General features: G+C 41.3%; 1 protein-coding gene across 7 annotated transcripts in view; it reads left to right on the top strand.

Annotated features, from left to right (window-relative positions):
• Positions 1-17,947, top strand: part of col14a1b (collagen, type XIV, alpha 1b) — a 161,878-nt gene that overhangs the window by 6,507 nt on the left and 137,424 nt on the right. For 6 of the 7 annotated variants that reach the window (XR_003271026.1, XM_026156695.1, XM_026156694.1 and 3 more), the window contains exons 6-7: positions 5,438-5,554; positions 17,522-17,665. The exons of the other annotated variant lie outside the window; for it this stretch is intronic. Coding sequence is in view for 5 of the 6 variants with exons in the window: in XM_026156695.1 (XP_026012480.1) it covers positions 5,438-5,554; positions 17,522-17,665 (261 nt within the window). In the remaining variant the exon portion in view is untranslated. The remainder of the gene's footprint in view (positions 1-5,437; positions 5,555-17,521; positions 17,666-17,947) is intronic. 7 annotated transcript variants of the gene reach the window in all.

Below are 17,947 nucleotides of genomic sequence, written 5' to 3'. Positions count from 1 at the left end.
GAAACTGCTCACTGCAATGGCTCTGATTTATTGCAGAGAAGAAGAAACTTTATGGCACAAAGAAAAAATAAAAAAATAAATAAGTGGAAATGGTTCCTTTGCTTCATATCTATGGATAATTTAAATAGATATGAATTTGTTTCTGATATATTATAGCCATTCCTCAGCTTTTCATGTTAAAGTTGAGGCTGTTTTAAGAAATTACTCTGCGCTTGTCTTAAATTACCCTCGAGCTCAGCACCTGTCATTAAAAAAAAAAAAAAAAAAAGGTCAAAGAATGATTTCAAAGGCTCAGGCCCAGCTTTGGAGGAGCTTTTCATTTCTTTGTTGCCTGCAGACATAAAGGAGCAGGTATCTAAACCCAGGGGGGGGGGAACAGGCATGATGAGTGTGGTCAAATGCCAACGTTATTTTGAAGTCATTTTAAGGGTTTAGTTAAGAGAACTTCTGGGATTAAAGGGAATGAAACGTGTGGAATGATGGCCAAAGTTATCAAATAAATAATTATAAGATTATCATCATAATAGTTATTGTTTATTGAGATGTTACTTGCAAAAGTCTTGACTGTCTTTCACTGTTTTTTTTTAGACATTGGTTACTTTTTTTATTCATTTTCAGACCCGTCTTTGTAACTTACCATTATCAGAGATTTGTTGAGCCACTTAATGCTGACTTATGATTCATTCAAGCATATAAAAGTGATCTAACCCAAGGGAACATCTTAGCAAACAGACATTTTTACATTGTATTTTAAGCCACTTTGTTACAGCCTGTCACAAACCATATGATTTGTTCCCATTTCTTTAGTTGAAACTACAGAAAATGCCAAAGATAACAGTTTGACAGGCATAAAATGGCATTTTTGCACCAACAAGCTGATTCCCAAAATGTTCACTGAAATCTTGGCGTATCTCGGCAGTGTGTCATTAAAAAACACTGAGGAAATTGAACAAGTGTGGGAGACGAAGAAGCAAGATTCAAAAGAAAACTATTTACAGCAAGTGAAAAGTATCTAAAAGACAGGACACGAGACCTGAGAGATACGTCTGGTTCTTCAGTCCATCCATTCATTGTTCACTAAAGCATCAAACGGTCTCGGACAGTAACTCTCTAGTGTCTGATTGCAAAGTCAGTATCACAAAACACACTGCCAGTGCAGTAAGGGATACCTGGACCAGTCAATGAGCGGGCTCCACAACATGATGGAAGCTGTGTGGAGTGATCTTAACATAGAGTGAAACGTAAGACAGCCAACATCCAAATGAGAACTTTGAATGTCCTTGAAGAAGCCTGGAGAAATTTTCCTGAAGACTAGTTAAACAAATAGTCAGACAGCTTTCCTAAGAGGGTCTGAGCCAGGGGTGGGGTACTCCAGGCCTCGAGGGCCGGTGTCCTGCAGGCTTTAGATGTGTCCTTGATCCAACACAGCTGATTCAAATGGCTAAATTACCTCCTCGACATGTCTTCAAGTTCTCCAGAGGCTGGTAATGAACTAATCACTTGATCCACGTGTGTTGACCCAGGGTGATCTAAAAGCTGCAGGACACCGGCCCTCGAGGACTGGAGTTGGACACCCCTAGCTTTTCCCATTTTCCTAGCAAAAGAAATGAGCAGTGACTCAAACCTGTTGAGCTCCAATATTCATTTCCGTCACTGACAGCACAGTTTGCCTTCAGCACTGCTTTCTTGTTTTGTGGTGTAAAACAATTAAAGACCTTTTTCCACCTCAAGCCGTGGTGTTAGGTATGGGAAGGAAAAATAAGGAGTGCTGTGCAGTAATTATCCCGATGTGTAAAAATGGTGTTAAAATGTCCTGTGTTGCATCTTTAAGATGAGAGTGTGTTTGGTAACAAGAACCTCAGTGTCAGAGTATTTTTCAAAGTGACTTTGATTTGCAGAAAACTCTCCAGCTTGTTTTTTAATAGTTCCTGTTAAACCTTCTCATTCCTTATTCTTTCCTCTCTGCTCACTGTTGCCCTTTTGCCTAATATTGCCCTTTTAGTCTGCTCTCACTGACTTTAAATGCACTTCAAACTTTGCACTTCCGGCTTGCCACACCGCTCGCGGAGGGTGCGGTGGGGCCCTTCTCCATCCTCGGCTGTTTGCACAGGATTCTTCATGAAAAATAGATGAGAATTAAGTTCCCATCTCTACTGGTGAGGCCTTTTGTCGTCACCAGGCTCTTCGCTCGCCGTCCAATACTTGTCTCTGCGTGATAATACAATCCTGCAGAGAAGATCCACGGCTTTCTGTGAGTGTGTGTGTAAAAGGCATGTGTGCATGGAGCTGCAAAGGAATCGGCAGGTTTCAAAACAACCACCTGAGTTCCCCGGAACAAAATGCATGAAGAATGTTTTTTTTAATGTGGAAACATCAGAAAACACTTGCTTCCAGCTGCGGACACGTATACATAATTAATGCACACATATGCAGATGTGGCACACGGGAACACGCGACCGAGTTCAACCACACTACAAACAGAGCCGTGCGAAATCTGCTTCTCGAATCATTTGGGATTTGAGCAGCTCTCTTCAGACGAGAGAGCATCCTTTGTTTCCAAGACAGAGATCTGTAATACCTGAGCCGAAATCCCATGCAGCCCTCATTCTCATCCGCAGGTTGGTGCAATCACTGGTACTGTATTCCTTATGTGTGTTTCTGTATATTTGTCTGCTGTGGAATGCACCAGCTTCATATCTTCTCCACTAAAATCAGGATTATCCTTCCTGTGCTGAGCTCAAGTTTCTTTGTATACCTACATGAGTAGTTTTCTGCAGATAATCTCTTTGCATAAAGAGGTGGTTCACTCAAAATGCTGCAGAGGATTGGGGTGATGAGCCTTATCGGCTTGACTAAATCTTTGATTGCCATCTAAATCGACCTAAAACTGTTACTTTCTCTTCAAACGTGCCAGTTTCATGTTTAACATTGATATACGTTATCATGTTACACCTGGAGAAAGCGGCATGCACACATGCAGATATAAAGCAGTAAAAGAATTCTGTAAGAGGTGACTTTACCCACAGTTTGGGTTTTTTTGGGTGAACCATTCTTACAAGGCTCTTGTTTACTCCGCTCTTGAGCTTTTGAGCTACAGCAGGCGTCAATCTCCGTGTAGGTATTTAAAGAAGTCGGCAGCAGCAGATGGCTCACCTCATAATGAGTACACAAACACAGAGACGAGTTTGTGGGTTTCATATCTTATTTTCCACCCCCTGGCTTTTCTTTTTTTTCCACAGTTAACCAAAGTAAACTGGGGAATAATACATATTTATTATCTGGGATTTGGCGCTGCTGGTGTGGAAATGATAGGCTGTTTTGGTTGTTGACTCTGGAAATGTGGTTTCTGCCGTTGCAGTGCTTTACAATAGCCTTATCCCTGTGTTTTAAACCAGCGTCTATGCAAAAACACAACAACGCCACATACACGCTTGGTGAACTGTGAAAACAAAGTTCTCCCAATGCAGTGTTGTTGACCTTTCAGAGGTTTTGTGCACAGGTTGAGGCCATTGTAAAGTGTGTGTGGACATTGTGCAGCTCAGTGGATCAGGTGCTCCTGCTGAGGACAGGAGAGGAATAGTGTGGAGATGCTATTCCAGCGTCTTTCCTTTTGGTTCCTTTGTTATTTTTTCTCTTAACAGTTAAAAAGAAGTCGCATTCCCTCCTTTTTGTTATCCTCTTCTCACCCTGACATATTTCAAAGCACAGATGCAGAAAAAAATAATAAAAAGGGAAAGAAAATGAGATCAGGACAAGCAAGGATATATGGAATACAACTCGGGGACAGATGAGGTGACAGTGAGCACGTAAGCTGGAGAAAATGAATATAGGTGAAGAATGGAAGGCGGGAAAGGGGGGATATGTAGCCCTCTAGGGTGCGGACGGGGACAACAACTAATCAGGATGAGAGGCAGGGGTGTCGCTTTGATGCAGACAGGAGACAAGCACAGAGCAGGAAGACGAGGATGAGGAAAAGGAGGAAAATGGGACTTTTGGGGCTTTTTTTTAATGTGACATCTGTGCAAGCTAATCTCTCTGATGTGTATCCTCTACTTGGATGAGATACAATTTATCCTTCCTTATTTTTTTCTCCTCTTTCCTTACGGTTTAAAAGCACAGATGGATCGCCTGCCTCGACGCCATCATAACTCTGGAGGGAGTTCAATCTAACTCGAGTCAGTCACAGTTGTGTTTTGCGCTCAGCGGATGAACGAGTGTGTTGAAGTAAAACAGACGGAGAGCAGATTCTGTGAAACGTGCAGATTGTAAAACTTCCTGAGCGCCGATGCTCTATGTGACTAATTAAGGGGAAACGTTTTGTTGCGTACAGTTGCAGGGGAAAGTTTTTGGTGAGATATTTTTGCATAAATATGAACTAAAAAATCATCCTTTTTTCACAGAATTCAGTGTTTACCAGATATACGTAGACATAAATTAACAGCTGCCAAAATGATCCAAAAGAATGCCAACCTTGCTCAGTTTAGAAGTGGACAGGTTCCTTGCTCTTATTTTGAAATGTCAGCTAGCCCCAGCTCTTCCTGTTCCTTGTTTTTCTGTCAGCTGGCTATCCTTCTGCTGCTTCTTCAGTGAGTCTGTCGTGTAAAGATCGTACGGACTCCAGCTCCGCCATCTTTGAGCTGAAGAGTAGTTCCAACCAGAAGTTGCAGCAGGCGGAGAGCAAAACACCATGAGGGTGGAGTCTGCTGGAGGTGAAAGGCTCATGGAAAGGCAGCTGATTATATTGATCCATCATTTTTTTTGTCACAAAAAATAGATGCAAAGGAGTTTTTTTTATTTTAGAATATTGAATTTATAAAATTATACCTGCACATACACAATAGGTGAATATTACAACTGACAGAATCTTTATCTGTGTGAATCACCAACAGTCCTGTGAGACTAATCAAATGTAACCCAGTAAGTTATATTGTGATGTTACATATTTACAAAGGCAAAAGAGTGTAAATGTATCAGTTTGGTAGCTACAGAGGAGTAGTGGTGCTCAAAGCTATTCTTAGTTCTTAGAATTTTTGCTGAAGATCAAAAAGCCAGAGGTTTTTTGTGACTGGATGACACATAAACTTAACTTTCTGTACTTTTTGAGCATTTTATTTGGAGGAAGTGATGCAAATCACATGATGCTTTAGGTCGTCTTTAATTAGAAATGTGGAAATCTGAAAGGACTGAAACGTTTTCCTGCAGCTGTATGACACCATGTCGCGCAGTCGGCTAAATTGAACTCCATCCATTGTTATGGACACAATCTACTAATAAATTAATGATGACATCAGTTTCATTTCCAATATTACAGCAAAATATTGGATGTTGATGGTGCATGATAAGGAGTTTTATAACCACTCATTCTGCACATTTATACACTAAATATCAAACTGACAGTTATTGTGTAAAGCTGTGTATTGGTTTTTTTTATGTCTAGTTTCATCACCAAGAAGGCTTCGTACCAAAGTCCTGAGCCCCACCAAGCTGCACGTGTCTTGGAAAGAACCCAAAGGACAGTTTGAAAGCTACAAAGTCATTTACACCACACGACCAGGTAAGATCCAGAACTGATCCTGAGTCTGTGCCTACACTGTCTCCACCTGTTATTAGTAGCTTCATCGTTAAAAAGAGGGAAATTGGTTTGGGTCTGACGGTGACTATCACATTTAGTTGTTTAGTTTGTTGGTTTGATTAACTTTTTCGGCAGCAGTCAGCAGACTTAAAGCTTTGGCCACTGCTGGAGGCTGCTTACAAAATCACACACGATTAGTTTTTCTGCCACAGTGTGGTTCGTTTACGATGATGGCTGTGCTGTGATTTTAACAATCGCTTGCGGAGCCACAGAATGCGTCTTTTGTCTCTCGGCCCCGCTGTGAGCTGCTCGCAGAGAGAAATCTGTCCCTGTGCTGACCTCCGGTGTGGCGCAGCGAGAGCCCTAAACTTTTCTCTACACTCCTCCTGACGGGAAAGTTGCTACACCTAGTGAGAAATTTGCTAAGTTGGGAGAGACGATGTGAACTGAAGTGTGATATGATGACTGCTGTGAGAGTGGGATATCAGACTGAATCTGCAGCTTTGTGCTTCATCATTTGCAAAAATCAAACAAAATGAATAAACTAGCAAATTCTTTGAACATGACAATCCCACACCACGCGCCACAGGCTGAGCGCTTTCAGGCTTCACCTTTGCACAGAGCTGCTGCAGAGACCTTCCAGTTTAGACTTGATTTGTCCGGGAAATTTGACGAGGAATTCGCAATCTTCTCTGGTGTTCACACAGCTGCCCACAGTCACACCTCTGTGATGGATCGGCTGTCTCGTGCTTTGCTCAAGGGTCCCTCAGCAGTGATGGCTGCAGGAAGGCGTGTCATTAAAGACCAATCACCGTCAGCAGGAGCAGTAAAAAGCTGCACCGGTTTTGTTCTCAAATGACAAAAAAGTGCTCTGAAATGAAAAACAGATGCAGATTAATGCATCTGCAAATTAATATGAATGATGTCTTTTCATAAATCATGTTTTAACAATGCGGTATTTGTCTTTTGCTTGTGGGACAAAAAATTCTAGCTATGCACGGCGGAGCACAGCAGTTGAACTTCTTCCCCTGAGGGGAAACAAATCGACCTTTTTATGCGGTTTTCGCTTGCATGCAGGTTCATAACTCACTGTGCAGAGAGAGACACGTAACCACACACAGGATCTGATATAACTGATACTGGAGCTGTTCGTGTGGCCAGTGTGGTAGCCTGTGGTTGGTTGCGGCTGACATTTTCTTGATTTATTGATTAAGGCTTTGACGCGTTTGGCTTTTACAGCTCTGTAAAACGACGTCCAGCTGAACACTGGTACGGCAAAGCTTTGGCTGAATCTGAGGTTTTATTGATGACAACGGGATTTATTTTGTATCCAGTTCAGCTGCATCTGTGTGTACATAAGTGAAGACTTCCCCACAGCAGCGCTGTGCACCTCACATCCTCAGTAGTTGGCATCTTGGCTGCGTGATGAAAGAAGGAAGATTTTTTTATTTATTCTGTTCTTTTTAAAAATTGCTTCTCTCACAATTTCACTCACAAAACTGGAGCCCAGACGTCTCGGTTTGGACACTTAACCGCACAGCCAGTCAGGAGGTACAGCTCGGTACCTCGTTGCTTTATGTTGTATCAGACAACATGCTGATTTCTGTTGGAGTGAACAACACTGCTGAACTCTCATCGTTTTCAGGGGAGTGCATGTGGGATACTACATGCAAGTGTCCTTGGAAGTAATTGAATAGAGACACACTGAAATTAATATATTTATTTATTTATAGTCAGTATGCACAAATGGAGTTGATAAATTAGTTTCCAGGATGACTCTGAAGTTGACTCGATGAGGTTCTTGAAGGAGGGTTTGTTTAAAGGGCAAGCCTGCATACGTTTTATCCAGGTGCACCTAATTAACTGGTAGCTGACTGTAAACTGGCACTATACTTACTTGGCTCTCACAGACTCTGTCATCCTGATGCAGCTTTTCGAATGAAAAGCTCTGCACTGCTTTTTTGATCTGAATTCCTGACTTTGAATCACGGAGCGTATGCTGTTTTTATTGCTTTTACATTTTAAAGGAAGGAATTCTTTGTCATACGCTGACGATAATTACAGCTGTAAAATGATGATGTGTATATAGTTGTTGTATATAGTTGTTGTATATAGTTCCTAAGCTACATTGTGATTATATGCATAAGTGGTATTACTCGGTTTCAAACTTGTGGCCAAGGCTTTTTAATCACTGTTAGTGGAAGCAGGTGCACTGCAGACATCTTTACTGTCTGTTTATATTGATGCAAAGCTTGAAAGCCTGGAATTTGAATCATACTGCTGTTTGCAAGTGTTATTAGTTTATAAACTACTCAATGTGTCATAAAGAGACTTTTATTTGGATGATATAGGAGCCGTGTCAGCATCTTGGGAATGTATTTTATTTAAAATATATGATTCAATTTCTCCATAAACAATAAATTCTGGAAATTCTTCAAAAGACAAAAAAGTTTGGATCCCAGTCTGAGAGAAGATGAATGCTGGGTTTATTTTTAGAGTTGTTCAAGGTTTTTCTACCAACAAGTGTTAAATATAAAGCTGCTTCATGGGCATTCATCTGTCTAAATGAGAATAGTTGTTTTATTTTTATCGATACACAAATCGCTTTGATTCAAAGCTTGTACAGTCTAATTTAACACTGCTCAGCTCTCTTCAGAGTGCTGCCAAATAAATGCCAACACTTCCTCTGATTCAGGTTAATTTTAGGTGTGTCTCATTTGGTGGGGAGGATAAAAATGGATTAAGAAATGGAGAACACGAAGCCCTAATTAGAGAGATTGTGTGTGTGCTTGAGTATGCTGAACTTGGAGAACAACAGTGTTGTTTTTAATCCCCTCAGTATTCCCAGGTGAACTGCAAGAAATGCTGTAAAAACTGGAACAGATTTGTGAACTCTTCTGTTGAAACACCCAGTTTGGAATCAGCTGCTGATATTGAGAGGGTGTCCAGAGCAGAGAGGCAACATTTTTCTTAGAATTTCTTTTGCCGTTTCTTATCTGTCGTCTCGATGGATATTTTTTCCTCTGAGGGAGACATCAGGGTAAAAAGGGATATTTTATTGCAGTGGGAAAAGGTGCTGCTTTTAAAACTGTCAACCTGTCCCCAAGTCCTGTTACCGTTATGATGGAGAGTTACAAGGATTGGTTCAGTAACAGCACAGTTTGAATGTTCCCACAGCACGTGTGGGCAGCATGAGGCGTCCTTCAGAGCATTTATAAAGACATTATCAGAAAGGCTGTTTGGACGGATCATCAGCAGAGGAGAAAAATAGCTCCTACTCTTCATCTCAGTGAAGTAGCACCTAAATGTACTAAAATCATAGTGCATGCATAACCACATAGAAATGGCAAAGAGTTGGTGGTAGTTGGGGCTACCTGTCAAAAGCTACAACTTCCTACAAACTTGGTCTTATTTCCAAAAGAATGTCTAATGTCTAAAGATGGATGAAGCAAATCTGTAAGGCCAAAGATGCCATTGACTTAATTTCCAATATTCAGTTCAAATAGATTCAATGTTTTTCACAGTTCAGTTCACCACAACATAAATAAGAAACCATTTTCTTCTATGAGGAACAACTCTGAAAATATGGAACAGAACTTGAGCCATCAGGTAATGAATGTTGAATAAGTGGTGATGGTGGGGAGGAAGAACTCCCTTTAAAAAAAAAAAAAAAAAAAGGATTCGGGCAGACATCTGATCGGGTGGGGAGAAAACAGGGGCGTGGAGAGCTTATAGTAGAGCTGGGCGATAGAACGATAACGATATGTATCGCGATATAACTTTTACTCGATAGAGAAATTAAGCTATCGCGATAGACCTCGCCGCTCTCGTCCTCTTAAAAAAAAAAAAAAAAAAGGTCAGCCAATCTAAATTAAGTAGCGCAGAGCCGAACCAATCACAGCCGCAGTGTCACGTCGCGTGACTTGTTACGTACAGCACAAGTGCCAAGCCGCACGTGTGTTTGTTTGGGAAGCAGCCAGCGGGTAATGGAGCCAGCGCGTAATGGAGGAAATGAGTGTGCCGACTAGAAAAATCAACCGAGCGTGACCGAAGAGAAAACGGATGACGGTTCCAATGCCGGAGAGATTGTCGAACGGAAGAGCCATAGAAGTTCCGTAGTGTGAAGGTATTTCGGCTATTTCAAGTCTGACAAAAAACAGAGTAGCGTGCACTGTAAATTGTGCCGAAAGCAAGTCTGGAAATACAATAAACTGGTGCATGCGTCACACTGTGCGCCACGTTATTGTTTCGGTGAAATGAATTTCTACAATACTGTTAATTCTACTCTCTGCAGTGTTTAAATGCTTACATATACACACAGTTACTGTCCCTCCACACATACGACTCGGTTCTGCTTCTATGCCGCAGCTTTGTTTACTTTTTCCCACCGAGGCTTCTAGACTTCTGATTGGCCAACATTTCTGCACGGTTAGGAATCTAGCGCCACCTGCTGCTTTGGCATGTTCATAGCAGCGTTTTCCTTCATTTCTGCCTTTATGTGTGGACGGGATTATTTTTTAAAATGAAAACGGAAAATCTCAGTTTTCAAAAATACCCGTGTACGTGTGGACGTAGCCTCAGTCTCTGACTGGAAGCGCTAATTCGTCATTCGGCTTTTGTCAGACTAAAGTAACTGTTAAAACTGTTTGAAAAGCTAAGCTATACAACAAGGAGAGATTGAGAATTTCCTTTTAGTTCTCAGTTTATTTGATATTGACAAAAGTTAGTTTTGTCTGTTCTTCTGTAAAACAAACTAAGATTTATTTTTAGAATTAATATTTTGTTTCTAAGTGGAATTGACAATTTAGTCTGTTTTGTTTGTTCTGTTTTGAAACTTAAACGCTTTAGCGGCTGCCTTTTGTGTAGTTTGCAATATTTGCCTTTATTTATCTGAAAAAGTCTCATGTTCCTTAAGTACATCTACCCTGTTGAACTTATTATGGGAAATAAACATTTAAATAAAAACAAGCTGCTGATTATTTCACATTTTACTTGTGAGCAACAGCACATTTAAATCTTACAAATATAGTTATTTGGCTTATATCGTGATAGATATCGTTATCGCCTGAAATGAAAAAAACATATCGTGATATGAAAAAATCTCATATCGCCCAGCTCTAGCTTATAGTCAACAAACATGAAATGCATGGATGGTATATGGGTCTTATATAGATCTGCTCTCCTTGAGCACTTGAAGCACTTATACAACATGTCTCAGTCGCACTCCAATGGGCGCATTGGAGATCTCGCATTTCAGTAGCCAAGGACACCTTAGCATCAAGTAAACCTGTAGCTTTTGGTGGGGTTTGAATGTCTATTTGATCATAGTAATAGAGAAAAAGTCAGATAAGGTGCAGCTTTCCCCTGATACTCTAAGGTAGAATTGGGCAGATGGAGGGAGTGACACAGGAATACAAATGGAGGGAGATACTAGACGCCAGGATAGAGCTGGAGAGGCAGGAAGAGAGAGCAAATGGAAAGAAGGATGTTGGATATAAAACTGAAAAGAAGCAGATCCAGAAAAAATCTCTATCTGTAGCTCCTGTCAAAGAAAGAAAAACATGTTCATAACGTGTTTCTCTTTTTGTTTGTATTTTCAGAGAATGGCTCTGTTTTCATTTGGTGACTAAACTGAAGGCTTACTTACTGTTGTATGTTGTTTTTGTGGCACTGCGTAAAGGGTTTGGCAGTACGCACACAATCCTGTTCTGGTAAGCAATTCAAAACCACCTAATTGGAATTGTTTTAAGCTGCAAGAAACTGGCAAGCCAAAGGACCAAAATGAAGAAGTCAGATGAAAGACACCTGGCAGCCTCTTAATGAACCGAACAGCAACGGGAATAATTCATGCTGTTACACGATCAGGGTGCACTGCCTGTGGTGTGTGGATGGAAAAAATGGAAACTTGCTGGTAGATGACTAGCAGGAAACTCCCAGAGCATGGGCTTGGGAATGCAGAAATTAGTTGTGCACAGGAATGTAGACTTTCTACATAAGTATAGCCATGAGTATAAGCATGTAACAAGTGATTGGCATAAAAGTGAAATAATAAAAGTACTGGAAGGCTAGGTGCACAGTAAAGAGGTGGAGGTATGCTGAAGAGGAAGGAGGAATGAATGAATGATGTAGATGCCGAGAGAAGAGAGTGAAATATTCTGTTGCTCGCCTCCAGGTCACTACAGGAAGGTGAGGAAGAGAGTTTAGGCTGATGAGCATCAGGGGTGATCTGTGACAGAGAGTGGAGGAGTGGAAGGGAAGATGGTAGTGGGACCTGCAGTGATGCATTTTTTGGTGGCACTGCAAAAAAGACAGGAAATCAAGTTGGAAGAGATGAAGATTTTCCTTAAGATTTTCATTGGAAGTGACCAGAATGGACGAGATCAAAAAGGAGTACATCAGAGGAACAGCTCAGTTTGAGCGATTTGGAGATGAAGCCAAAGAGCCACGGGTGAGATGGTTTGGACATGTGCAGAGGAGGGTGTGGGCATGTTGGACAAAGGATGCTCCAAAGATGGAGCTGCCAGGCAAGAGAAGGAGAAGAAGGAAGCTGAGAGAGAAGATTCAAATATGGAGTGAAGCTTTGGTCTGACCGAGGAGGATGAGATGTCGGCGACCCCTATAGCAACCATGAGAAAGAAAAAGATTATAAAAGTCCTGCGAGTTAGTATGTGTGTGTTCCTGGTTACTTATTCACTGAGCTCAATTACCAAAGAGGCAGACAACTAAATTAGGCAAAGCAATCAAACAGCGATGGGCAACCACAGATGTTCTGCCCCACTCTTATGTATGATATTCTAGAAACACGAGTTTCCTTTAAGCACAGAGGCCTTTTCTCATTTTTCACACATTGTACTGTAGGCCGAGAAAGCTTTCAACTTCTCAGTCGAGAACACTGCAGCCTCACGAGCTTCATGGCTTTTTATACAGTCTTACGGGTTTCCAAATAGCCTTGACATTTTAGCAGAGCGTGATGCCCTTATTTCTGAAATGTGCTCGCACAGGCCCGCTTTGCAACATGTTGCCTAAGGAAGTGCTTAGTTTGGAAGAAAAGGATAAAAATTATTTCTAAAAAGTAAGTGAAAGTGCCGGGATGACTGAGTGCCTTCTGGGCTAAGTGCAGGGAGCAAATGACGGGAACGATCATCTTCACGCTGCAGGCCGCTGGTATCGGTGCGAGGGTAATGAAGGTGGAAAGGCAGCGACTGAGCAGCAGTTAATTTTCTTAATCAGCAGGGATGTTTTTGTAGAGCTCTGCCGAATGGTTTTCATCAGGCTTGTCTATTCCTGGTTGAGCCCAAGACTCGAGTCATTTACCTTTTTACTTCCAAAATGTGAAACAAACCAGTTATTATTTAATTGAATTAAAATGTCTTCAGGGTTGAAGATGCTGTTTTTGACAGTCAAAAGTTCAAGGAAGCAATTGCTATTGAAAAAGCGTCGTATCATGTTGGTTTTTGCTGTCAGTCAATTTGAAGGAGCAGCTGCTGCAGAAGAAATTAGATTTGGTAACTGACAGTTTAAGATTTATGAATCCCAACGGGAACGTTTGTTCTCCAGCAGCAGGAAAAGTACGAGAAATGAACAGAAGGAAAAGTGGCTAATTTTAATTAAGCCTCGTGAAAAAAAGGCAAAGAAAGAATAAGCACTTTCTTACATCACAAATTCTTAAACTAATTAGCATGTGCTACTCTGATGATCTTGGACTGCTCAGTAAATATCTGGTACACTCTCTCTCAAGCCAGGAAGCAAAAACCTACACTGCACAGTCAATTTGCAAACTGCTGACTTCTGCCAAAACTTTCTCCTGCTGCTACAGCAAAGCGCGTTTGGCAGAATCGGATGCTAAACACATACTCTTTATATGATTTTTATTTACAGTCTATTACATTTTTGCTCACATCCTCAGTTTCTCCCCTCAGCTTTTGAAGCCCGGGGCTTCTCAATATTTCTTGAGCAATTTAAGAGATCGTTTTAGCATATTTTGAGATTGCACAGCGGTGTGTGGCAGGTGTGCACGCTTCACACGTGTAATGATGGCCGAGAGACACTGAACTCAGAGTGTTCAACACGGGGTCAATGGCAATCTCATCACACCACGCATCTTCATCAGAAGTCATCTGCTTGTGTAAAGTGTTCTTGAGCAGGCCCAATTTGTTCAAGAACATTAAATACTCGAGATCCAGTAAAGGACCAACAAACATTACGCTCATAAAACTGATATCACTCAAAGTTAAAAACAGACATGCTTGGTGTGGCTGGTTGATCATCTGCCCTCAAGTAAGACACTCATGTGGTATGTGAACAGAAGGAAGTCTGTGAAGCCTCCACTCAAAGCTTACATGAATTAAATATGTTCTATTTTGCAGATTTATTAAATGATTGACCTTTTTTGACAAAATTTATTGTTAATCTGATAATAAAAAGTGATGTAGAGTCAGAGGGTAAATGCAAAGCTTCAGCATAGGAGTCGTTACAGGTAACGTTTTGAACTGAAAGACATTTTCTAAACAAAAAAAATCCCTTTTCCTGTTTGCAAAAGGCAATAACTTTCATGCATTCTTGTTAACTCGGACCAGCACACGTTTTTGTGCATTGTAAAGCTAATATTACACAAGCATAGCTGTACGAGGATGAACCAAAAATAGGAAAAAGTGGCTTTGACCCCACAGATGCAGTTCACAGATCTGAAAGCGTTTGCTCAAGGCTTTTTCACCGGTTAGTTTCAGCACAGCTGAACAGACGATTATTCATGCAGCTGCAGATATTTGTCTGCCCTACGCGTGAGTCACAGGTTAAACTGCCTTCATGGCCAAAAGGAGCCCAGTATACAGGGTGGGCCATTTATATAGATACACCATAATAACATGGGGATGGTTGGTGATATTAAAGTCCTGTTTGTGGCACATTAGTATATGTGAGCGGGCAAACTCCTCAAGATGGGCGGTGACCATGGTGGCCATTTAGAAGTCGGCCATCTTGGATACAACTTTTGTTTTTTTTCAATAGGAAGAGGGCCATGTGACACATCAAACTTATTGGTAATGTCACAAGAAAAACAATGGTGTGCTTGGTTTCAACATAACTTTATTCTTTCATGAGTTATTTACAAGTTTCTGACCACTTATAAAATGTGTTCAATGTGCTGCCCATTGTGTTGGATTGTCAATGCAACCCTCTTCTCCCACTCTTCACACACTGATAACAACACCGCAGGAGAAATGCCAGCACAGGCATCCAGTATCCGTAGTTTCAGGTGCTGCACATCTCGTATCTTCACACCATAGACAATTGCCCTCAGATGACCCCAAAGATAAAAGTCTAAGGGGGTCAGATCAGGAGACCTCGTAGGCCATTCAACGACGACCAATCCACTTTCCAGGAAACTGTTCATCTAGGAATGCTCGGACCTGGCACCCATAATGTGGTGGTGCACCATCTTGCTGGAAAAACTCAGGGAACGTGCCAGCTTCAGTGCATAAAGAGGGAAACACATCATCATGTAGCAATTTCAAATATCCAGTGGCCTTGAGGTTTCCATTGATGAAGAATGGACCCACTATCGTTGTGCCCCATATACCACACCAAACCATCACTTTTGTTGTTCCAACAGTCTTGGAGGGATCCATCCAATGTGGGTTTGTGTCAGACCGATAGCGGTGGTTTTGTTTGTTAACTTCACCATTCACATAAAAGTTTGCCTCATCACTGAACAAAATCTTCTGCGTGAACTGAGGGTCCTGTTCCAGTTTTTGTTTTGCCCATTCTGCAAATTCTGTGCGCTGATCTGGGTCATCCTCGTTGAGATGCTCCAGTAGCTGGAGTTTGTAAGAGTGCCATTTGTGAGTAGCTAATATCCGCCGAAGGGATGTTCGACAAATCCACTCTCCAGTGACATGCGGCGAGTGCTACGCTGAATGAAGCTAGGACAGCCACTGATGTTTCTTCATTAGTGACAGTTTTCTTGCGTCCACATTTTGGCAAATCCAACACTGAACCAGTTTCACCAAACTTAGCAAGCAGTTTGCTGACTGTAGCATGGGAGATGGGTGGTCACGTAGGGTGTCTTGCATTGAAATCTGCTGCAATGACCCGGTTACTGCATTCACCAGATATCAACACAATTTTGATCCGCTCCTCACGTGTTAACCTCTTCGACATGTCAAAGAGAAACTTGTAAATAACTCATGAAAGAATAAAGTTACGTTGAAACCAAGCACACCATTGTTTTTCTTGTGACATTACCAATAAGTTTGATGTGTCACATGGCCCTCTTCCTATTGGAAAAACAAAAGTTGTATCCAAGATGGCCGACTTCTAAATGGCCACCATGGTCACCACCCATCTTGAGGAGTTTGCCCCCTCACATATACTAATGTGCCACAAACAGGACTTTAATATCACCAACCATCCCCATGTTATTATGGTGTATCCATATAAATGGCCCACCCTGTATTGTAGCGGTACAACAGTGCTGGTGCCAAGTCAACTCAGTGGTTTGTAAAATTTGGGAGTAGAGAAAACTGAACAACATAAGGTTGTTTTTTAGTCATAAATTTTTCAGTCCAGAGATTTACATCTATTTTTAATTTTTACTTAATCGTCATGATGACCTCATCTTAGAACAAATTACAGCTGTTACAGAAAATGAAATGTACTCTTAAGCTTACCTGTTCTCTTTGCCCTTTCGGGCTCTTTCTGCATATATCTGGGCCGTGTGTTGTATTACCAGCTGTGTCCATGAACATGTTAAATGTAAAAAAAAAAAACATTTCTTATAATGCACATCTGAAACACACCTATTGATGTGGATGGATATCTAGCCTGAAAGTTTAATTTAAAAAGTTTTGAAGCTTTGCAGTGATCTTTATGCTCCTAAACAGGCGTTGTGTTAAATTGAAAACATAACTACATGGAAATTACTGAAGTTGTGCAATATCTACAAAGTGATTGTCACATTATGAAGGAGGCTGGCACTGAAAATTATTCTGCCAAATCTACTTTAATTGTAAGGTTAGAGTTACAATAGAAAGAAAATGAAAGGTAATGAAGCGTTTTTTGTATTTAATTTGTTTTTGTGCAGCAGTCTTACTAAAGACACTCAACACAACACAGAATCCTCCTGAAATTCTCGATAATATACTTTCGCTGTGTGACCGACAGTCTTGCTGTCCAAAATGACACTGAATTGTTTTTTCTTGACACTAAAAAGGTCAAACAAAGCCAGATTTCTATTGCATGCAGTCCAACCGCTGCTGTCTACCTGTGTGAGGTGATTTATTGATTTAGCTATGTTTTATCTTCACTGGTTTAAACACAGCCTTAAAATTCAGGTTGTGTCGTGCTGTGAATAAGTCCTGGGGGATGAGCTCGTACCCTCACCGACTGATAGCTGCACGGACATCTTGTCCTCACAGTGTTTGTGAGGACAAGATGCTATCACTGTTGAATTAACACCATTTCTGTGGCAGCTGTTTTGGACAGATTTACGACTGATTTGATAAATCTTGGCATATCTTTAGCTTAACCCTCATGTCTACCATGGTCTCTGTATTAAAACGACTGGCTAACACCCTGCTTATTCTAAAGTAAATGGTCTGTCTTACCCTATGGTAGGTTTTAGACAATGAAAGTCATAAAACTTCAGGAAAATGTTTACTGAGATGAGACTTTGAGTCATTTTCTCATAGACCTCTATATTGTTTTGCCAACAGAGGTTTATAACGGCTGCAGCTTAAAGAAACTTAACTGAGACTTTGGCTTCACTTCTCAGATCCAGAGGCTTCATCGGTTTTTATCATACAGAGTCTATCAGTTGACTTGAATGCATGTGGGGGTGAGGTTTAACATACAAACAGAAACAAGGAGAAAGGGCCGCACACCCAGAGGGTGGGGTGTGTGTTTCTTGCTTGTAATTATCAGTCTTAAGTGTCTGTGCTTTTTCTTTAATAGGCGGAGAGCAGAAGGTGGTTCAGGCATCAAAGCAGGAAGCAAAACTGGTCATCGAGGACTTTGATCCTTCTAAAACGTACAACTTTAAGATCATTGCAGTCCATGAGGGGCAGGAGAGCAAACCTCTTCAGGGCAAACATGAAGGTAAGAGAATGACTCCACTGATTATTAAATCTGTTGCTTCAGGGATCCTCCAGCTGATTTCTGATTGGACAGCTTGATTGATGTAATTCGAGTTGTAAAATTAAGAGAACTGAAACGGCGTCGCAGTCGCACCGAATCGGACAGAAAACTGCCTCCGAGTTGATTACGGTGTGACACCAAATTGCACTTTTGGCTCCAATCAGTGATGTGACAGCAGGTGCTTTCCATCAGCTGTGATTGGCAGAATACCTGCTGTGACATCACTTATTGGGGTGTGGCGAC

Source organism: Astatotilapia calliptera, chromosome 22 (assembly GCF_900246225.1).
Source record: "Astatotilapia calliptera chromosome 22, fAstCal1.2, whole genome shotgun sequence".
NCBI classification, from domain to species: domain Eukaryota; kingdom Metazoa; phylum Chordata; class Actinopteri; order Cichliformes; family Cichlidae; genus Astatotilapia; species Astatotilapia calliptera.
This window is presented reverse-complemented; position numbering and strand designations above follow the sequence as displayed.